Source organism: Postia placenta, assembly GCF_002117355.1.
Source record: "Postia placenta MAD-698-R-SB12 unplaced genomic scaffold POSPLAscaffold_24, whole genome shotgun sequence".
In the NCBI taxonomy this organism is placed as follows: domain Eukaryota; kingdom Fungi; phylum Basidiomycota; class Agaricomycetes; order Polyporales; family Adustoporiaceae; genus Rhodonia; species Rhodonia placenta.
Genome location: NW_020169855.1, coordinates 358486 through 379019, shown reverse-complemented (window position 1 = coordinate 379019; position 20534 = coordinate 358486). Strand labels below are relative to the sequence as shown.

General features: G+C 53.5%; 8 protein-coding genes across 8 annotated transcripts; 4 read left to right on the top strand and 4 right to left on the bottom strand.

The window, feature by feature from the left end:
• Positions 1-871: 871 nt before the first annotated feature.
• On the top strand, positions 872-4158 carry POSPLADRAFT_1160374 (glycoside hydrolase family 3 protein; the record flags this gene model as incomplete). The annotated part of the gene is made up of 12 exons (XM_024487537.1): positions 872-1031; positions 1087-1519; positions 1650-1751; positions 1811-1909; positions 1971-2064; positions 2114-2197; positions 2297-2474; positions 2537-2696; positions 2753-2870; positions 2934-3584; positions 3639-3688; positions 3744-4158. The coding sequence occupies 12 exons, from the start codon at positions 872-874 to the stop codon at positions 4156-4158; spliced, it is 2544 nt and encodes an 847-aa protein (XP_024333126.1).
• Positions 4159-4288: 130 nt separating this feature from the next.
• On the bottom strand, positions 4289-5963 carry POSPLADRAFT_1062821 (hypothetical protein; the record flags this gene model as incomplete). Its single annotated transcript, XM_024481563.1, has 6 exons — positions 4289-4369; positions 4433-4476; positions 4529-4862; positions 4917-5060; positions 5127-5729; positions 5790-5963. 6 exons carry the CDS (start codon positions 5961-5963, stop codon positions 4289-4291), a joined length of 1380 nt encoding a protein of 459 aa, XP_024333125.1.
• A 385-nt stretch (positions 5964-6348) lies between these two features.
• On the bottom strand, positions 6349-8032 carry POSPLADRAFT_1160598 (hypothetical protein; the record flags this gene model as incomplete). Its single annotated transcript, XM_024487570.1, has 6 exons — positions 6349-6393; positions 6448-7385; positions 7443-7510; positions 7563-7660; positions 7714-7899; positions 7955-8032. 6 exons carry the CDS (start codon positions 8030-8032, stop codon positions 6349-6351), a joined length of 1413 nt encoding a protein of 470 aa, XP_024333124.1.
• Positions 8033-8930: 898 nt separating this feature from the next.
• POSPLADRAFT_1186824 (hypothetical protein) lies at positions 8931-12110 on the top strand. Its single transcript, XM_024489245.1, has 7 exons — positions 8931-9043; positions 9096-9300; positions 9361-9749; positions 10192-10848; positions 10912-11030; positions 11086-11251; positions 11314-12110. The coding sequence occupies exons 2-7, from the start codon at positions 9104-9106 to the stop codon at positions 11835-11837; spliced, it is 2052 nt and encodes a 683-aa protein (XP_024333123.1). The 5' UTR covers positions 8931-9043; positions 9096-9103; the 3' UTR covers positions 11838-12110.
• Positions 12111-12814: 704 nt separating this feature from the next.
• Positions 12815-13320, bottom strand: POSPLADRAFT_1160549 (hypothetical protein; the record flags this gene model as incomplete). The annotated part of the gene is made up of 2 exons (XM_024487560.1): positions 12815-12855; positions 12912-13320. The coding sequence occupies 2 exons, from the start codon at positions 13318-13320 to the stop codon at positions 12815-12817; spliced, it is 450 nt and encodes a 149-aa protein (XP_024333122.1).
• Positions 13321-13815: 495 nt separating this feature from the next.
• On the top strand, positions 13816-16718 carry POSPLADRAFT_1160524 (hypothetical protein; the record flags this gene model as incomplete). Its single annotated transcript, XM_024487557.1, has 5 exons — positions 13816-14410; positions 14456-14619; positions 14659-15488; positions 15701-16438; positions 16613-16718. 5 exons carry the CDS (start codon positions 13816-13818, stop codon positions 16716-16718), a joined length of 2433 nt encoding a protein of 810 aa, XP_024333121.1.
• A 1002-nt stretch (positions 16719-17720) lies between these two features.
• On the top strand, positions 17721-18068 carry POSPLADRAFT_1062816 (hypothetical protein; the record flags this gene model as incomplete). The annotated part of the gene is made up of 1 exon (XM_024481562.1): positions 17721-18068. One exon carries the CDS (start codon positions 17721-17723, stop codon positions 18066-18068), a length of 348 nt encoding a protein of 115 aa, XP_024333120.1.
• A 252-nt stretch (positions 18069-18320) lies between these two features.
• POSPLADRAFT_1175381 (hypothetical protein) lies at positions 18321-20456 on the bottom strand. Its single transcript, XM_024488349.1, has 16 exons — positions 20410-20456; positions 20219-20345; positions 20127-20163; positions 19983-20072; positions 19820-19921; positions 19689-19755; positions 19593-19630; positions 19466-19541; positions 19394-19408; positions 19230-19330; positions 19083-19177; positions 18973-19023; positions 18836-18909; positions 18706-18762; positions 18451-18580; positions 18321-18391 (listed from the first exon to the last, which is right to left on the bottom strand). Exons 1-15 carry the CDS (start codon positions 20438-20440, stop codon positions 18495-18497), a joined length of 1047 nt encoding a protein of 348 aa, XP_024333119.1. The 5' UTR covers positions 20441-20456; the 3' UTR covers positions 18321-18391; positions 18451-18494.
• Positions 20457-20534: the final 78 nt, after the last annotated feature.

The following is a 20534-nucleotide window of genomic DNA, read 5'->3' as shown; positions in this document are numbered from 1 at the left end:
GCTTCAGGCGACAAACCTGTCGGCTGAGACTTCCAATTTTTGAAAACTGACTGACGTCGTCGGTTATGCAGATCTATCAGGACGTGCGTTGACTTACAACAGCGTCTGCTATTGGTCCCAGCGACCTCAACTCCCACTGTCGTCCATCAGTAGTCAGTCAGCCATTTTTTATGCAGTAGACCGCACACTGGGCATGCCTCAATAAGCTAAGAATTTATTCTCGACGACGCGTTGTCAAACAGAGTTCGGTGCGTCGTTGGAGACTTATCGCTACACATTGCGCACACGCGTGCATCGTGTACGTTACCAGTACTCGTTCAGGAATTGTTCACATACCAAGGAGAACGATGACCAGGTTGGCATACAGTTCCATGAAAGCGCGAATCACAGGGTGAACTTGAATCTGACGGGTATACCATGTGGAGTCACTTCTGGGTTATCGCAGTTGACTTCTCGGGCTGTTCAATAGATTCTGGGGTGCCCCCCATTTGCTCGGGGTACGTGTCGGGTTTACGAGGGTAGCATTGACCTTTGACTGTATAGCAAGCGAGCGTAGGACCATGAATAGGTCACAGAGACCGGTCAGCGACTGCATGAAAGATGTCGCCCAGGTCAAGGGAAACAGGGCGGTGGCACGTGGATATGCTTTGCGGGGCCCCGGGCCTTTCCCGCGATGAGGCGGAGAATCCTCGGAAGGGACTTGCGCAGCTGCCTCGCTCGACCAAATGCGCCCCTTGCTATGTTCCGACCTCGCAGGTAATATAAGACTATGCTGCTCACTCGTCAGGCCATCTACTACTCTCGCCGCTGCCCTCGGTCCTTTCCTGAGTCCTGCAACACGCCGGGGAACAACACCTGAAAATCTCACACCATGGCTCCGTCCGATTTCGCAAAGGCAGACCTCGCTGAGGTTGTCGAACAGTTGACTACAGACGAGGCCATCCTGCTCACAGCGGGTGTCGGCTTTTGGCACACGCACGCTGTCCCTCGTCTCGGAATACCCGCCCTGAAGACCAGCGATGGTCCCAACGGTCAGTAACGCGTCTCCGTTATTTATGTGGGCGCGTGTCCCTCATCCCGCCGCAGGAATCAGGGGAAACCATTTCTTCATGGGCACCCCGGCCAAGTGTCTTCCCTCCGCCACCGCGCTCGGCGCCACCTTCGACCCCGAACTCATCCGCGAAGTCGGGCGGAAGCTCCTCGCAGAAGAGGCAAAGCTCAAGGCGGCCTCTGTCTGGCTCGGGCCGACCTGTAACACGCAACGCAACCCGCTCGGCGGACGGTCATTCGAGTCCTTCTCGGAGGACCCGCACCTCGCGGGCATGATTGCGGCCGCGTACATTGGCGGCGTGCAGGAGGGCGGCATCGCCGCCTGCATCAAGCACTTCGTTGGCAACGACAAGGAGAACGACCGCATGGCGTACGACTCGATCATGTCCGAGCGCGCACTGCGCGAAATCTACCTCATGCCGTTTATGCTGGCGCAGAAGTACGCGCAGCCGTGGTGCTACATGACCGCGTAAGTTCACGTTCTGGCGCTGCCGCCGTTGGGGCACCGGATGCGTTTGCGCGTTCTCACTCGCGGCTTCTCTCTATTACGGCTTGCGCTTCCTCAATCATGCGTGTGTGAAGCTCACTCATTGTGTCAGGTACAACCGCGTGAACGGGACCCATGTGTCGGAGAACCCCAAGATCATCGGCGATATACTCAGGAAGGAGTGGGGCAGCGACGCATTGGTCATGAGCGACTGGTATGTGAGACTTTGTACGTGGCATGCACCGAAAGCTGCTCAGCCTCAAGATAATTTAGGTTCGGTGTGTATTCGATCGACCATGCTATCAACGCGGGCCTCGATTTGGAGATGCCTGGCACCAACAAGTGGAGGACGCTTGATCTGATGAACCGCTCGTAAGTTAAGCAACCGGACTTATTTGAGTTGTTTTCTCATGCATCCCGATCCAATACAAAGAATCCAGAGCAGGAAGATCATGAAGCGCACGGTGAAGGAACGCGCTGCGAAAGTGCTGGAGCTCGTGCAGAAGTGTGCGACCAGCGCACCTGAGGTCGGGATTTCCCAGGCAGCATATACTGTGCCTGACGCTGCTCATCCAGATTCTCGACGGCGACGGCTTGGAGCACACGCGCGACACGCCGGACGAGAAGGCCCTCATGCGCCAGCTCGCCGCGGCGTCTATCGTCCTTCTGAAGAACGAGAACGCTGCGCTTCCGCTGAAGCCCAAGGCACGGCCCTGATTCACGTGCTGTTACATTGTGTGATTGAGACGTCGCATCCAGGAACAGAAGATCAAGAAGGTCGCCATCGTGGGTGGGAACGCGAAGGCGATCGTGCTCAGCGGCGGAGGCTCGGCCGCGCTCAAGCCCAGCTACTTCACGAACCCGTACGAGGGCATCGTCCAGGCTCTCGGCGAGGTCGACAAGGATGTCGAAATCACGTACTCCGAGGGTGCACGCGGTGCGTGCTGTTCCTGTACATACCTGTCGGCTACCGTGGACTGATGTGGCCTGCGCCGATAGCCTACATGCTCACACCGTCGTTGGACTACGATATTTTCACCGAAACCGGCCAGCGGGGATGGATGGGCTCGTGGTACTCACACGAGAGCGACGAGAGCATGACGCCCGTTGCTGAGCCCCTGAAGACGCAGTACATCGATGAGACGCGCATGTTCTTCAGGTACGCGACGACACCGTGTTGTCCCCCACCGGCGCTGACGACTGTCTCCCGCGCAGCACGTCCTACCCGGCCGAGCTTACCAAGAGGTGGACGCTTCGCTTGAAGGGGCAACTCAAGCCTCGTGCGTATGACTCCCAATTCGAGTTCGGTCTGATTTCTGCAGGCCGTGCGAAGGTGAGCGGTTCGAGGTGCTTGTGGATGAACAGTGATGTGACGCCAAAGCGCGCTCTTCCATAGCTCTACGTCGACGGGAAGCTGGTCGTGGACAACTGGACGCGCCAGACGCGCGGGGACGCATTCTTCGGGTCCGGCTCGACGGAAGAGAAAGGTGTCTTCCCCCTGAAGGCCGGTGTCGCGCACGCGATCTACGTCGAGTACTGCAACGTCCGTGCGCCGGCGCCCAACGACCTCGACGAGGCCGTGATGGACTCCAACCCGGGCGTCCGGCTCGGCGGCGCAGAGGTGCAGGACCCCGACGAGCTCATGGAGACGGCAGTCAGGCTCGCGTCGGAGGCGGACGCAGTGATCGCCGTGGTGGGCCTCAATGCGGACTGGGAGACGGAGGGCTACGACCGCACGACGCTCGCGCTGCCGCAGCGCACGGACGAGCTGGTGTCGCGCGTCGCGAAGGCGAACAGGCGCACGATCGTGGTGACGCAGGCGGGCTCGAGCATCACGATGCCGTGGGCGGACGAGGTGCCCGCGATCGTGCACGCGTGGTACCTGGGCAACGCGACGGGCGAGGCGATCGGGGACGTCGTGACGGGCAAGGTCAACCCGAGCGGACGGCTGAGCTTGACGTTCGCGAAGCGCCTGGAAGACTTTGCGAGCCATGGGCACTTCCACTCGGAGAACGGCAAGGTCCGCTACGGGGAGGACCTGTTTGTGGTACGTCCTCAGACCGCCTAACTCCGTGACGGGTGTGATGACACGCCTGTACAGGGCTACAAGCACTTCCACCATCGGAAGATCTCTCCTCAGTTCCACTTTGGGTGTGTTATTCTCGTTCCCCGCGTCCTTGCTGCCTTGCTGACAGCAAGCTCTAAGCTATGGCCTCTCGTACACCACGTTCAAGTATTCTGACTTGACGCTCTCCGCGCCCTCGGTATCAAAGGACGAGTTCAGCCTCACGGCCAAGGTCACCGTATCAAACACCGGGCCGGTGTCAGGCTCGGAGATTGTCCAACTATACGTCACTTTACCTTCGACATCGGAGCTCACGCACCCGCCATTGATGCTCAAGGCCTTCGCGAAGGTGAAGGATCTGCTGCCAGGCACAAGCCAAGTCGTCACGCTGTCGCTGGACAAGTACGCCGTGTCGTACTGGGAGGAAAGGATCTCGAGGTGGGTCGTTGAGAGTGGCGAGTATCTCGTGCGTGTCGGAAAGAGCAGTGCTCCCGAGGACTTGACGCTGGGTACCACTTTCACGATTGCCAAGGGCTTCGAGTGGAATGGGTTGTAAGAGGACGCTGTCAATCCAGATGTAACAAACGATGTGGATTTAATGTACTATTAACACTGTTTCATCAGAGCTTCAACCCCTCAGTACCAGTTCTCAGCCCCTCCGCCAACAATCTGGGCAATCAAATCTCTCAAATCTCGACTTCCATAGCCTCCTTCTTCATCGTTGTCATTTCTTTACACGTCTCTTTGTGCGTTTTCCAATCTGCCTTCTGACATGCAGCAGAACAGTAAGAGACGAGTCTGCAACTATGACCGGGGAGTGGTAAGCATACAGTCCAAACACGGACAGAACGCAACATGCCTTGCGCAGGCTTTGCTGACACCTCCCCATTGAAAGAGCCTGTCCTCGATCACGGGGTCGCGCTTACCTCTTATTCTTTTCTCTTTGAGGTATAGCAGCACCTGTCGTTCTGGACAGTCGGCATGTTTGCAGCCGTACATTTCGATGCAATCCCAGCGGCCAGAGATACTCAGCGTCATCCACCCGTGGCGCTGCCGGGTGGTCCAAGGTACGTTCCTGTACTTCTTGAGCAGTCCCAGAATAGCCTCCGGTGATTTGTACGCGTTGGGCTTGCTTGAAAAACGCCGCCAGAGGAAGAATATGATGATTTCGTTATGAGAGAGCTGGCTGCCACGCTCAAAGGGCGCTTTTCCGTATCGTGAGTAGATTTCGTGCACGATCCTTACGAAGAGCGGGTTCACCTGAAACGTTATCAGAATTTGCGGCTGTTCGAGAGCTGGTCAGATCAAACGTACAACAGCCTCATCTACATCTTTCTCCACCTTGTGTATCAGTCCTCGTAAGATATGCTGAAGCGACTCCACACTTTGATTCTGCCAAGCGCCACTATGAAGTTTGTCAAGTGCCTTCTGACTTGTGGTTGTAGCAAAGCTCTCAGCCTAGGATGATAACGGCATCAACGTCGTGCAAACCTTCGTCACGCACAATAAAGGAAAGGACAGTACCCAGTCTAAGACAAGCGCGGGCAAGCCACCTGCTGCGACGAAATCTTGGGTGAGTTTGTCGGATCCATAGAGAGGGCGCATTGAGTCCGCAAGGTAATCGCCTAGAGCAGAGCGATGCAAGGGACATGTAGAAAACTCGACTAGTCTCTTCAGAGCCTTCCCCTTGCGCCTCTTGTCTGCGTTATCATGCGCAGGGATTTGTATAAATGCAACAAGGACATCTGCGACGAACGGCACCATCTCAAAGGCGGCAAGATCGTCGTCAGCGCTGACCTCCAGCTCAGCCACACTCACGCTTTCGGAGTCGTTGGATTCCGGGTCTTCCAATAGAGTCTGCGCGGCATTGTGTGCCTGTTTTCGCCATTTGCCAATATCCATAGGCTCGTCAAGAACGAGGACTTCTGTGTCGGGCGCAGTTTTGCAGAGGGCACGGAGACGCGCAGGTTTCAGCTGGAGGTAGATCCCGAGTCTGTGCAGCTGCAGACCCACATCTGCCATACTCTTGAGGTCGTAGTATTTGGGATCGACAGGACTCTTCTTCATAATCTTGGCATCGTAAAATGCACGCAGCAAATATCGCAGGCGCCGCAGAAGTACGGGGACCTTGGATGGGTAAATGAGCGTTCTATGCACCTCGGACGATACTGAGACGTCGGGACTCACCTCGGTATATTCTGACTGTGATACTGGTCCTTCCTTCATGATGATAGCCTTGAGTCTAGACAGCGTGTCCGTCATGCCACCCGACACGGGTGGGTCGAGAAGGGGAGCAAATTGTATCTTTACCCTGATGTTTACAATATCACGTTGCGTAGCCTCGAGTGTCGCGCATGCCATTCTGGTTATGAGCTGTTCACGGATAAACTTATCTGACCGGTTCATCTTGCGAGACAAAATGGAAGGGGAATGATGCAGGGAGGCGACGATCGCGGGATACTTTTGGGTGTTGTGAGCAGGATCAAATCACCGCCACTTCAACTTTGTCTCGAATCGCCAGTCCATAACTCGGGCTTTCGCGCGACAACACGGTACACGTGATCGCGTCTCGAGTAGCTTTCACATGCAACTCGAGTTGAATTTGATCAATTACAGAGTACAATTCGGGCGTAAGGAAGCTTTTAGTATGCTAATACTGATAACGCCATCGCAAATTCGAGGGTGTGCATAATACAGACAAGTCATGCGCTGCCATTAAGCACGTTAGAACAGAACGAACACCGCCTCAGAAGACATTATGCAATTCTAGACCATAGATATTTACGCCCCTCTGTCAGACGCACAAAAATGAGACGACGTAGCAGATAATACTTTGCAGACTTACTTTACGTGTGCAGCTTTGCGTGAGCCGCTGGCAACCCCAGATATTGATCTCCTCGAGCCGATCGCATTTCTGCAGAAGATCCTTGATAACCCAGTCATCGACCTCACGGCACCAGCCTGCGTCAAGCTTCTGGAGGTCCTGGGCATACTCCGCAATCTGAACGAGGGCTTCCTGGGAGGTTTCCTTCCAACCATTGATGTTGAGATCTGTTAGCGACAAACCCGAGTGCTTAAGGAGCGCGAGCAATGCGTCGCCTGTGAGACGGTGATTACGGGAGAGGTCAATAACGGAAAGCGGCGGGTTAGGCGCTTCACCGTCCTTCTCGGCGGCGGCTGGCCAAGTATCGAAGAACTCAACGACGCCAGCATCAGTGAGATCGGGCGTTCGTGCGAGTGTCAGCGACGTCAGCCGTCTTGCATGTGGCTTAAGCCCCTGGAACAGGAAGGCGTCACCAATATCAACATTGCCAGACAGGTCGAGATGGGTCAATGACGCGCCAACCGCACGCATGAGGTCGATCAATGCTCGCTCGCCGAGCGCTTCGGGATCGCTTGGGTACGATAGATCCAGCGAAACAAGCGTGCCAGCAAGCGGTTTCAGAAGTTCAAGGAAGGCGTCCGTTATCTTCCCAATCTCCTTCAATCGCAGTTCCTTGAGGCCCGAACAGCTTTCCACAAGCACTTGCATGCACTCCAGATCGAATCTCGGGCTCTGAGTGATGAGGAATCCTTCTAGAGTGGTATGTGCCTTGAAGAACTTCTTCCATCCAGCCGCACGTACAAGGAAGGGCCCCAGAAGCTCGACACGCACGAGACTCGGGAATCCTGTTGACCAAAGGTCGATAACTGTGTCATCAATGCGACCACACAGATCAAGACGTAAATGCGTCAAGTTTCGATTGAACGCTGCCAACGTGCAGAATGCGGGCGGCGTCAGATCTAAGAGAAACAACAATAAGAACACAACAAAGATAGGAGTTTGGATGTTAGCCGTACTGGTAACATCATACAGAGTGAGGTGAGTCTGTTCAGAGTCGTAAAATAGGGGTGCATTATGTGGTGTACTATTTGCCGATTAGCGTTGAGTGTGATCGTTTAGGAAATACAACTACTCACAGGCTTCTATTTCGGGATATTGCTTTCGCTATGGCGTCCATATTGATGCCTCCTACGTCCCCTAACGCCTCGATATCGTCAATGTGCTTGCTAATGAGCTAATAATAACGTGAGTCAATAACGGTCAGTGGACGCATGACAGGCCACACACCTCAATACAGACTGACGCCAGACTAGGAAATTTCCTCTCCTCAAAGTTGACTACTACGCGTTTGTCGGCGGGGGCTTTTCGCTTGCGCGGCGCGGCAGGCTTCTTGAACGGGTCGTTTCCCGACGCCTTTGCGCACATATGGCAGAGCCATCCCGGAGGCGGGTCCGCAGCTAAAGTGTATTGCGTCTGCACAAAATTAGAGATTTCCTACAATGCAAAGGGCTCGCCACATTGTACTCACCACCGTGAACTGTTTCTGGCACTTGATGCATTTCTCAAAACTCCCTACTGGCGGCTTTGGCAGGTCCCCCTTCCACATCTTGGACAAAGCGGTATAAGCATCTTCGCCGGAGTCCTGATAGTCTGCGTCGTCGTCCCCCTTTTTGCCTTTCTTCGCCTTTCCCTTGCCCTTCTTGTTCTTTGACTCTGACGCCTTCGAGACCTTACGCTTCTTAGCTACCGGCTCTGAGGAATCTTCCTCGTCCAGGTTGTCACTGTCATAAGCGGCTCCCTCCTATGTGGCCTTCGATACATTGTATGCACACATGCAACTATGGTGCTCACCTCTCTGGTCTCTAACGCTGGAGTGTCAGCATTTTCTCCCTGCTCCGGTACGGTATTGCTGGGACCCGCTTCCTGCTGCAGTTGGGAAACTCTGGTCCTTGCGCGGCGTGCAATTGTCGTAGGCGTTATCCCAGATTCCTGCACGACCTTGTAAGCGTAATACGCGAACGGACTGGTGACACAACTTGCCCGCAGGAACTCCGTGAGCGCGGAAGTAGGACCTCTGACGTTGTTACCGCGACTCATTCTCTACTTCAATTCAAGTATACACACAAAGTCAAGTCGGGAGACAAGACAAGTGACCACAAGATTTGGCGCGAAGACGGGGCAGTCACAGTCACGCGTAATATTAAACGCGTGACAGACGCGTCTCGGTGCCACCCTGAGGGATATTTATGATAAATATTTATCTCGGCCACTATCCGTATGCGTGTAACTTCCATTGTATAGAGGTTACGACTGCACATCCAAAGTCTACAGTCCCCACACATCTGCCCTGCCTGATGATCATATAAGTATGTTTCGTTGTTTTTGATATTCACCCGAAAGCAATCTCAAATGGATGGGATTCCATTGGCGGATATTGCTCCCACGGTTGGGGCCGATGTAATTGGACATCTCATCCCGAAGAAGTAATACCCCTCTCGATCTCGAGCTCATCGTCTTCGACCGCGAGCTCGCTGTTCCCCGCGTGCCCGCGAGTATTTCCGAATAACCCCATCAGGCGGCGTAGCGAGGCACAAATTCGAGGCGGTAAACAGAACAGGAAAGTGGCTTATCTTGCCGTAATACTCCTCCCGTCTTATCTCTCATCACAGCGAGCCCCATGTCACACGCAGGTTCATACGATTCTTCTCTCTCTCATTCCGTCATGACCGAAGACGAGGAGGACTGGGAGGACTATGTCAAGGGCGGCTACCACCCGGTCCACATTGGCGACTCCTTTTCCGACGGCAGGTATGTCGTCCGCCGAAAGCTCGGCTGGGGGCATTTCTCGACGGTCTGGCTCGCGAGGGACACCAAGTAAGTCACCCATTTTCTTCCCCAGCTTCAGTGCTCATCTGCGGCCCCGATCCCCGGTAGAATGAACCGTCACGTCGCCCTCAAAGTCGTCAAATCAGCGCCGAGGTACACCGAGACCGCGCTCGACGAGATCAAGCTTCTCCAGCGACTCATTACATCTACGCAGCCCCCAGTCTCACCTACGCCGGAGAACCCCAATCCCCCGCTGTCTCCGTCGCAGACGCACCCTGGTCGCTCGCATGTCATCTCATTCCTTGACCACTTCCGGCACAAGGGCCCCAACGGCACGCATGTCTGCATGGTCTTCGAGGTGCTCGGCGAGAATTTGCTGGGGTTGATCAAACGCCATCAGAACAAGGGTGTGCCCATGCCCCTTGTCAGGCAGATTGCGAAGCAAATCCTGCTCGGTCTCGACTACATGCACCGCTGTTGTGGTGTAATTCACACAGGTGCGCATATCTACAGCTTTGCGATAAATTGCCTTGTCTGCGAAGATGCTTCTGAGCCCATTGACGGGCAGGAACCCTTGGCCGTCGTTGTTCCGCTCATGTGATTGTGGTCCAAGCGTCTCAGGCCAGTCTGTCAGCTATCGAGAGCATCTGTTTCCACCGGACGGAACTTGGCACGGCGGAAGCTATGCGAAGACGTTTACTGCTGAGACTGCGCATGAGTCTGAATGCGCCAGCTTGACGTGTACCACAGGGCCCTGTCACGGTGGACGGTCGTGTGGGCGGTCGTGCGCACAAGTAAAATGGTTCAGTGACCAGAGCGCCGTCCGTCCGTCACTCGGGCCGGAGCATACGACTGGCCCGCCAAATGCATAGGGTCCTGCCCATTCGCAGCCATCAGCACAAGATCATCGGGCCTCCGTTTTCTGACGGCGCTTCACAGACCTCAAGCCTGAAAATGTGCTCATTTGTATCGATGATGTTGAGTCTATCATCGAGGCGGAGCTCGCGGCCCAGTCCGCATCGGCGACGCCGCCACCGACGCGTCTTGTTGGCGTGCCGCCTTCACGCGGGCGCGGCGGGAACCAGACACCGCGCTCCGAGTCCGTGTTCATCACGGGTTCACAGCCGTTGCCTTCACCATCGTCATCCTTCGGTTCCACATCACATCTCGACCGCTGGTCGTTCGGAATGAGCAAGATCGACGGTGACGGCGGCGTGAGTGGGCCCGCATCCGTGGGCAGCGCGGATGCAGTGCGGCCGCTAGACAAGCGAGCAGACTCGACAGAGCAGGCCGCCGAGCGGATGTCGGGCGTGTCTCTGGATACATCGCCATTCGGCGAGAAGTCGAAACCGAGGCCGGCGGCTGGGCCGTCATTACTTTCGCAACAGGCCTTAGCAGCGGGGTCTAGCACTGCCCCGCAGCCAGTGGCAGGCCCCTCAGGCTCACGCTCATCACCACCACCGTACACATCGGAACCGGGCAGCTTCCAGGAGGGTCTGGCGATGCCAGCATCAAGTGCCAGCGCTATGTCGGTAGATGTTCCCCCACTAGACGCTATGGAGAAGATTACAGTCAAGATTGCGGACCTCGGGAATGGTAAGTGCGATATATGGCAAACAAAAGGGTCGACGCGCTGATAGTTGAGACCTCCTTTCCCAGCGACGTGGGTAGAGCATCACTTCACGGATGACATTCAGACGCGACAATACCGCTGCCCTGAGGTCATTCTTGGCGCTAAGTGGGGGCCTAGCGCAGACATCTGGAGTGTGGCTTGCGTTGTGAGCATGGTGATGATTCCCTTCATGTAGTGGTTCCTAATTGCGCATGCTGTAGCTCTTCGAGCTCATGACTGGCGGCGACTACTTGTTTGATCCAGCATCAGGGTCGAGATACAGCAAGGACGACGACCACATTGCACAGATTATGGAGCTGATGGGCGAGTTCCCTAAGAGCATTGCGTTCTCTGGCAAGTACAGCTCAGATTTCTTCAACAGAAAAGGTGCGTACGCTCGGACTTGATCGTGTACGTATACCTATAGCGCTGAACAGTATCTAATAAAGGGGAATTGCGTCACATCCAGAAACTGCGGTTCTGGCCGCTGGACTCTGTGCTCCACGACAAATATCTACTTCCTAAAGACGAAGCCGATATGATTGCGTCGTTTCTGACCCCCATGTTGCGTTTACACCCCGACAAGCGTGCGCCTGCTAGCGAGCTCGTCCATCATAAGTGGCTCGAGGACGTCGTGGTTCAGGGCGAAGTCGACGTCATGCGGCGTACAGAGGAGGAGCGTCGGCGCAGACAAGCACTAGCCGCCGGTAACACAGCCGCCGACAAGCAGCCGATGAAGGATCCAGAGGCTGATGCGATGAAGCCTGTCGATGCGGAGGAGGCCCAGAGTCCACAAAGCATGGTCCTCGGCGGAGACCTTGACCGCGTGGTCCCCGTGCCCAAGTTGACCACGCCAGTCCCTTCGACCGCGGGCGCAAAAGAGAACGCACACGCTAGGACAGGAAGCTCTGGAATACCAACCTTACACGCGATACCAACAAACGGTAAGACGCCTGCGGGCGCGAAAGGGTGACCACCCTTGTCGTCCACTCGCCCGGCAGCATCTTATCTTACGTGAAGAGTGATAGAACGTCTGCTGTTTTGTGCTATTGTTGGAGGATACTCCATGCTCGAGTTTGTTGTTGTGTTACGCCGTTACGATGTTAGCTTCACACCTATTGTACAAATGTATTTACTACGTGCCTGCTTGGTGTACACTTTCGCCCTGTACTCCGCACTTTTGTACGTTAGGTACTCCATATACCGTGACGAAGCAAGTAGAAGTCCATTTCTGTTTCATAACTTCCATTCATTGCTTCGAGGGTTAGACAGGTATTTACCCAGTCCCGCGAAGATATTACTCGTGAGCATTCGATTACTCTGGCGGTCTTGCGGCAGATCAGGCCACTGCAAGTGCTTGTGATCTCATCCTGCCGCACAGCGTACCTCATACATACTAAGAGGGCATTCAAGTGCGATATTGCCTTGACGTCGCTCGCGCAATGAAAGTCGGTGATCCGTAAACCTTGTTCGTGCGCAAGGCCATGGGATTGCATCTCAATGCCATGCTTCTCTCCAAGGAGTCCTTTGGAAGGATCCTGAATGCACAAATGAACAAAATATGTAATCCGTAGTGAAATACTACCATAATGACTTCGTGTCATTTGCTGATCGAGCGTTACGAAAGCTTCTACGGGTTTGAATCATTCGAGAGGTATCTCATAATAGTGCCTATATCCACGTCCAGGCAAAAGAACGTATAACTGAGGGCCCTGCTTTTTGTTACGACGCGTGGATGTGAACTAGTGTAGGGTAAATAATTCATCGGCATGTAAATTACCGTTTTTTACACCCCAGGTTTCGGGACCCCGTTTTTTACACGGTCAAAAATGTAAATTACAGTAAATCACGGGACTTTTGCTCCTCGGCACGTGACGCCCCTCCGGCGTGTAAAACACAGTAAAAAACAGTAAAAAAAGTAAAAAAGTGTAAACATATGTAAAAAAAGCCTCAGGGAGCGTCCGAATTACACGCAAGGGCATACAGAGTTTCTAGTACACGCTGTAAAGTACCTACACATCCCAATTAAATTGCCACAATGTCTTACCATCTTCTGCCGGCTCGTTCACATTTACTAGCTCCGAGTCCTCCTGAACATCCGTGCGCGGCCGTTGTGAATTTCCAGCCCTAGACGACGGCGGGGATGTCGCGAGCATCTCTAGAAGGTCCGGGTCATTAAGGTTCACCTCGTTTGCAGCAACAAACCCAGACTCTCCCCGGATAACTGTAGCAGGCTCATCGAGCCACTCCAGTGTCTCGTCGTCGTCTCGTTCCTCCGGCTCGAACCCCTTGATGCTACCTCGTAGTACCAAGGATAGTATTGCTGGCGGCAGCAAAAGTTGGGCCTCGAGGGCCGTCTTGACATAGGCAGGTAAATCTTTTGTGAACTTCTTACCAGACCCAATCCATTCGCTTTCTAGGAAGACGCCAGCGTGGCTCGTCGACTGTGGTGCCATGGGAGTGACCGAGGGGGATGCTGCCAGAGAGCAGCCTGCACAGCAAAAGATTGGGGGGAAATACAATTGATTGGACTTTATATATAATCTAGCACAAAGAGACCGAACGTGGCGCACTAAACCTACGCAGCGGCGTTGACAAAACAATAGCCCGGGGCAGCGTGAGAGGCACAAGAGGCACAAGGCATCGGCCCCAAGTGGTGGCTGGACACGGGTACCCAGCACGTGACCTCTCCTTATTTACATTATTTACACCGCTAATCAGACAGCCTTGTAAAAAAGTGTAAATTACCTGTAAATTACCTGTAAAAAAGTACGGTGTAATTTACACCGATTTATTTGCCTTACACTAATGTGAACCCCGAGCATCTTCTACGGTCGCGGTCACATGACACGCGTTGTGACCGACTTGGCGGATGTTCAACGTCTCATAGACTCATCAATCCAAGTCTATGGCAAGCAGTCTCTGCTCAAATCTACACTATCAACCGTCAGATGGCGAACGTGTGCAACTGCAAGTTGCCATTCTGGTTTCGTTGCTACAGATCCTCCGCGGCGTGCCTCTGCGTACACTGTTCCAATTTCTTGAATGAAGAAAGTCATGACAGCGAGTCGGACGACAGCTTGGGTCCTCTCGCTACTATCACTCGGAGGGCCAAGTCCAGCACCACCGCCACTTGTCTTGCAAAATACAAGACTCCTAAACTGTCGCGTCGTGTCCGAACATATGAACCGTCGCTTATCAAAGAGAGCGATGAAGTACAGGACATGGCGACCGACGTGGTAAAGATGCATATCGAAGCAGAGCTGCACGACAGAACATATCGTGACTATCCAGTCATCGACTTTGTTGAGCATGTGTGGGGCTACAAGCCACAAGACCTGCCGACGGACCGAACGTATACTCTCCCGTTCGGTGCCGTCAATGGTTACGCGGAGTCAACAGAGAGAGCGGCGTATGTCCACCTTGTCGAGCTCATGACAACCCTCGTTGCTCAAGTCTACCCCGAATCATCAGCCGATAAACTGGCAGCAACAGACCCGAGCTCCGCAATTTCCTCATTATACTCTATTCTCCTATTTGAAGCTCGTGAGCCTATAGGCTCTTTGGATAGCCATTATATCGACATCAAAGATGACACGGTCGACAGAATCTGTGCTAACGACCCCGACGTGGGGTGCGAGACTGCACGAGGGAACTGGGAATGGTTTCCCGCGTATGGAGAAGTCAAGAAGACTTGTATACGCAAGATGGCGTATGAAGCTGACATGGCTATTGATCTCACGAGACTACACAAGGTAAGCCATCGTCCTTAACTGATCGAGGATGCGCCTTAGGTATATTTCCAGCAGATTATCGACCAACGTTATCCTGCTGTTCGTGTGACTCAAGGGGTCCAGGCTGCTCATGAAGTGACTGGGTCCAACGAAAAGCGCAAGGACTCTCCTAATGCGGAGACAAATCGACCACACAAGAAGGTATGCCTGGACGTTGCTCGGATATCCCCGACTCCCGCTGTGGAGAAGGAAATGAAGAGAGGAGGTATAACGAGACAAGAGGCACAAATCGGAAGCTGCGCCACGGAGCTGATGGCACACAACATACGGTGCTACGGTACTGGGATCATAATCGAGGACTTTATGGTCAAGCTCTGGTATGCGGACCGACATGGCGTGGTCGTGTCGAGGCCATTCGACATGTTTATCGAGTGTGACAAGCTGCTGTTGGTGGTGGCCGCAATAGCCGGTGCTGATATAGCGAAGATGGGTGTCTGCCCATTGTTGCGATTTCCCTCGAGTAAATTCAATAGCTATGAAGACGTAAAGCTCGTGTTCCAGCCGGGTCCAATGACCAAGGGACTGCCGGAGGTCAAATTCACCATCGACACATCGCGAATCGTTGAGACGGACTTTGGGATCGTCGGCCGAGGAACAACGATCATTCCCCTGAAAGCAACCGCGGAGTTCGGGAGCGAAGACCTTGTTGCCAAGATGGCTTGGCCCTCGGAGAGTCGAGTGGCGGAAGCCGACTATATTCGTGTGGTCAGGTCTCGCCTGGCGAAGAAGCCACAATACCTGCGTCACATTGTCGACATGAAGTGCTGGATATCGCGGACGATTGAGGAGATTCAGCTACCTCGCGCCTTCATGGGGCTGCACAACTTTGGGTACGAGCGGCGGGAGTTCCGGATGATTGTGATGAAGAAGTACGAGAAGTTAGAGCAAGTGACAAGTGTGGATGAATTCAAGCGTGTCTTCTGCGACGTGGTGAGAGGTACGTCAACGGCTGGCACCCGCTCTCAATTGCGACACTGACGAACGTGCATGCAGCTCATCACTGGGTATGGGAGACGTCGAATATCCTGCATCGCGACATCAGCTCAAACAACATCATGTTCTATCGGGATGGTGGACGTGTTGTAGGAGTGCTGTGCGATTGGGACCTGGCGACACACATACGCCATGAAGACGTGGCTGCTGACGACGATTTAGAGAATGTTGTACCGGACAATGTCGCCATGCAGACTGAGAAGACAGCGACTGTGCATGGGGATCCTGCAGCCAATGCAGAGCGTGCGACAGGTGAGACAGGCGTAGCGAACACTGGCGAGCCGCCCGTCGACGGGGATGTAAACCTTAGAACCGAGGCACGCTGCAAGGCAAGATATCGCACGGGTACAGGACCGTTCATGGCTCTCGATCTCCTGCGCACACGTCCGGTAGCCTTCCCCCGTTATCACTACGAGTTGCAATCATTCTTCTTCCTACTGGTTTGGTTCTGTGTTGTGCACGATCCCGTGAAGTATGAGTTTGGACACTTTCCGGAGTGGGAGAACTCAGACATGTTCACCATCGGGCTCAACAAGCGCGAATTCTTGTACGACGTTGACCTTTTCGACGATATCTCCTCCCGCGCAAATCCTATATACCAGCCGCTCTGGAAATCCTGGGTAAAGCGACTTCGCGTCGTACTTTGTTCTTATTTACATGATCATGACGGCATACGCTTCCTCAAGGAGTCCCTTGTATTGCATCAAGAAAATTACAGCGCCGCGATGGTGGCGGAGACTTTGGAGGAGATCGCGGCGACGAAGAAGCGCTTGCGCGATCGACTGACGTATGTCAAATTCATGGCTGTACTCGGTGAGCCGCTGGACATTTGATCTTCGTGAGGCCGACATCAGAGCTCAGGTTGCCTGCTTTGATTAACTTGCATATCTTCCGATATTCTGGTTATCTACTGTATTTTAGCCTCGTTCAGGATCTCATGGATACATGATTAGACATGCAGTCGAGGGAAGCCTCAATTTAGTGGGCGACGGGCGCTCGGGATCAAGCCAGGTCGTCTTGCGCGCCTCGAAACATGCCTGCATATCGGGCGAAATGAACTCTCCTAGGATATACTCGAGTAGAGAGATAAGAAGTATGCCAAATGCATCTTAAGGCAGGACGCAGAGGTTGTACTGCAGAGCGTTCTTGAGCATGATGCATCCAAGCACAGCACCTTTGTAAGCACTACGAAGAAACTGCGTATGTGGGCCAAGTCTCGGTTAGCGTAGGATTCGAGTAATGCCGGGACCTCTACCACCGTCTCGGTGAAGAGAGAATCGCAGACGGTGTAGTTCGGCCTAGTATCCCTGTTCGGACACTGGCTTGTAGTCAGACAGGAGCAGCTTCACGAGCGCGACGAGATGATGAGGTATGGACACACAAGTAGTGGTCAAAGGCGCTTGTTTGTGCATAGGGTGCGTATCTCAACCAATCATGCAGACGCTAGTCTCCCGTAGGCATACCATAAATATAATGAACTTTTTTATATGGGGGCGACGATCGTTATATATGTGCAGACGCTGCTTTGGTAACGAATCAGTGGCGGCCTGCATAGTGGTCTCCGCAGTGCCTGTCAAGCGCCACAATACTCTGCGGGAGTCATCTTCAAGTCGTTTATTACGCAGCTCAGCTTATGGGCATGCTCCCAAAATCTTCAGCACAGGACTTCCGATCAGAGGCCGCATTTGTCTAGGCACCGGCTAGGATTGGTTCAAGCTCCTCTTGTACACCCACGTAGCTATTGGGTGGGCAACTGGCTTGTACGTGCTTTATCTGACGTATATGCCAGATTATAAGTAACCTGAGCTAATGATATTTCGGTCATGTCAGCCGCCTACATACAACTTGAAGGAAAACAAATCCTTCACAGGAATGTTCACCAAGTCTCAGCCTCGCTATGGATGCTTCCTCATGTCATCCTACTACGAACTTAAGTGACCGAGCACCCGTAAATGACAGACGAAGCGTGATTGGCCTTACCAGTCTGTCAGGTCCCGCGACCCCGATCACTTCTAGTGGTATCTACTCGCGCTTGCTAGACATCCAGCCCTTGAATGTGCGAAACCATAATGGCTGCACAGAAATTCATCGAGAACAGCAATGCAGAGGCAAAGAGTGAGGACGAAGATGCAGAAGCAGAGAACATGGACAAGGACACGGGAATAGAGAACGAGGAGAACAGGGACGTCGGGATGTACAACGAGGACGGCAGGTCAGATGTCGAGGGTAGCACAGTGTATGTGGATGAGAATGGGATTGGGGGCGTCATCGTCGCACAGGGCACTGTCGCCATATTCGAGGACTCCGGAAGACTGAATAAGGTCAGCGCAGACGGGAACGAGGTCAGTGCAAATGTCGATGGTGCAGAGTCACTCACAGACGTGGTCCTACTGGACAAACTCGCACAAAAGCTTTGATCAGGCAGATAGTATACGAGGGCGTGAGCAAGGACTACCAGAGCATTGGTAGCTCGACAGAGAGACGGCAAACTCAACAATGGGGATATGGTGTAAAAGGTGTGCAGCAAGCTGAGCAGGATCAACGCAATATTTGCCAATGTGAGTAATACTTGACTCGTCACGTCGCTCTCGCTTTGACTTTGGGACACCACCAGAGGCGAGCGGGCTATGTCCAGCAGGGCAAGGACAAGCACAGCCCATCAGATCTCGTCCCGAAGAGACCACATGTTGCTACTTTGACATAAGCGCGCTAGTGTACACAAGAAAGGTAATTTTACATTATGCACTGTGGTACCCTATCATCAGAATGAATGCCTTGCTGTCTTTGGGAAACACGCACCTTCCTGTTTTCTGTTACGCATGTTATTGCCCCTCATAAGTAACTTAAGCGTGGCCGTCGATGGCCAGTGGGCGGTACGGCTCCTCGAGATACTTGATCTCATCCGGGGTAAGCGACACATTCACAGCGCCTGCCGCCCATCGCATGGTAAGTGAATAAGTCACAAGAATGCTGATACTGTCCCAGGCCGCGAGTCCCGCATGTTGTGCGGGGACGGCCACGGCTAATGCAGACCGAAGTGGCTCCTAAACTCACCGAGGATGTCCTCGAGGTTTTTCAAGCTCGTCGTGCCGACGATAGGCGCGGTGACGCCTGCGTGTGTAAACCGATGATCGATCAGAGGCGACCACACGCAAGTCAGGGAACTAAATAGCTGGATGCGTACCCTCTTTCGCCAAGCTCCAGGCGATAGCGACCTGCGCCATGCTGACACCCTTCTTCTTCGCGAGCTCCTCAACGCTGGTGGTAAGTTAGTCCCACGGAGACAGCGACGATCTGATTAGCACGGCATTCGCGACATACCGGTTCACGATCTCGGGCGTGCCCGCGCTGTCTTTGTAGTGGTTGACGAACCTAAAGTAGAAGATCTCGGTCAGGGCGAAAAAGGCTGTGCGTGGACGATTTGGACACACTTGTCAGTCTGACCACGCTTCGTTTGTTCCGAGAGCGGGCGGCCGAGAATACCTCGCGCGAGCGGCGACCACGGAATCGCACCCACACCGAATAGCTAAAAAATGTAAACAAACGTGTGCGATGATTGAGGGTTTAGGCAGGCACACCTTGAGCGTGGGGAACATCTCGCGCTCTTCCTCGCGGTACACGAGGCTGTGATGGTTCTGCATGGAGATGAAGGGCGTCAAGCCATTGTTAATGGCGTAGTCTGCACAAGGCCGGGATCAGTCCGCGGGATGCAGTGCATAAGAGCACATGATTTGATGCTGACTTTGCATAGCATGGACTGAAAACAATCATACGATCAATATCAAATTGAAGACCGGGATGCCGGTGTACCCACACTGGTAAGCGTAGCAGGAACTCATGCCAATGTAGCGGACGTAGCCGGCCTTGACGACATCATGCAGAGCTTGCATCTGTGTAAAACAGGTAAACGCAGCGCCCTGAATGTTATCAATTTCACATACGGTCTCTTCAATTGGCGTATCATGATCAAACCTGTGACCTGGACAGCCAGCGTTATCGACTGTAAATCAAAGCACAACAGTGAACCGCCAACTGACATTGCAAAAGATCAACATAGTCCAGCTGAAGACGCTGCAGACTCTTCTTCACAGAATCGAAGATGTGCTGTTTCGCCATAAGGTATCATAAATCTCACGCATGACATGCTAAAGGAGTTGCCTTTACATACCTTCCGGTTCAGACCGCGCTGATTGATAATACCGACATCTTCTGGCTGGAGTCCCGCAGCCATGATGTTCATGTCATACTTCGGGGCCACAGCTCCGAATAGCTGTCAATCGTATACTCCCCCATTCAGCGTTGTCCTTTCAGGGAACATGTAAACTAATAACCTTGGTTAGGACGACGATCTCCTCTCGAGGTAGCTCGAGCGTCTTTATCGCATTTCCAAGCATTACCTCCGATAGACCATTCGAGTAGACCTACATACAGTGACATCATGGCCATCTACAGACCAAGCTGGACAGTCCACTTACATTCGCGGTGTCAAAGGTTTGAATGCCGTGATCGTACCTAAAGTGGTGAGATGAGCAAAAGATTTCGGACGGAGTAGGCAAGGCAGACTCACGCGAACTTGATGTGCTTGTTCACCTCCTCCTGATCATCAATGACCCATTGGTTCCAGCCCGTGCTTCCGTACTGCATGCAGCCCAGAATGATCTTGGACACCTTCAAACCGGATTTACCCAGGCGGACTAGTATTCAGAGAACTTCCGTAAGCATCACGGCGGTATTGCAAGCACGGAACATGGCAAATACCATAAGGCATAGAAGACTTTCCAGATGACATGTTGACCAAGATCGCGTGGTGAGATGGTGGAAAGACGGGCGTCCCGTACACCAGATGTGCGATACATATACTACCTTCGAATTGAGTTCACAAT

Bases quoted from the DNA above. Each gene is read 5' to 3' on its own strand.
- POSPLADRAFT_1186824 (XM_024489245.1), top strand. From the start codon at position 9,104: ATGTCACACGCAGGTTCATACGATTCTTCTCTCTCTCATTCCGTCATG. The intron at 9,301-9,360 runs GTAAGTCACCCA...GATCCCCGGTAG, and splicing joins TGGCTCGCGAGGGACACCAA to AATGAACCGTCACGTCGCCC. The intron at 11,031-11,085 runs GTGAGCATGGTG...CGCATGCTGTAG, and splicing joins TCTGGAGTGTGGCTTGCGTT to CTCTTCGAGCTCATGACTGG.
- POSPLADRAFT_1175381 (XM_024488349.1), bottom strand. From the start codon at position 20,440: ATGTCATCTGGAAAGTCTTCTATGCCTTATG. The intron at 20,346-20,409 runs GTATTTGCCATG...TCTGAATACTAG, and splicing joins AAAGTCTTCTATGCCTTATG to TCCGCCTGGGTAAATCCGGT. The intron at 20,164-20,218 runs GTGAGTCTGCCT...TCACCACTTTAG, and splicing joins AACAAGCACATCAAGTTCGC to GTACGATCACGGCATTCAAA.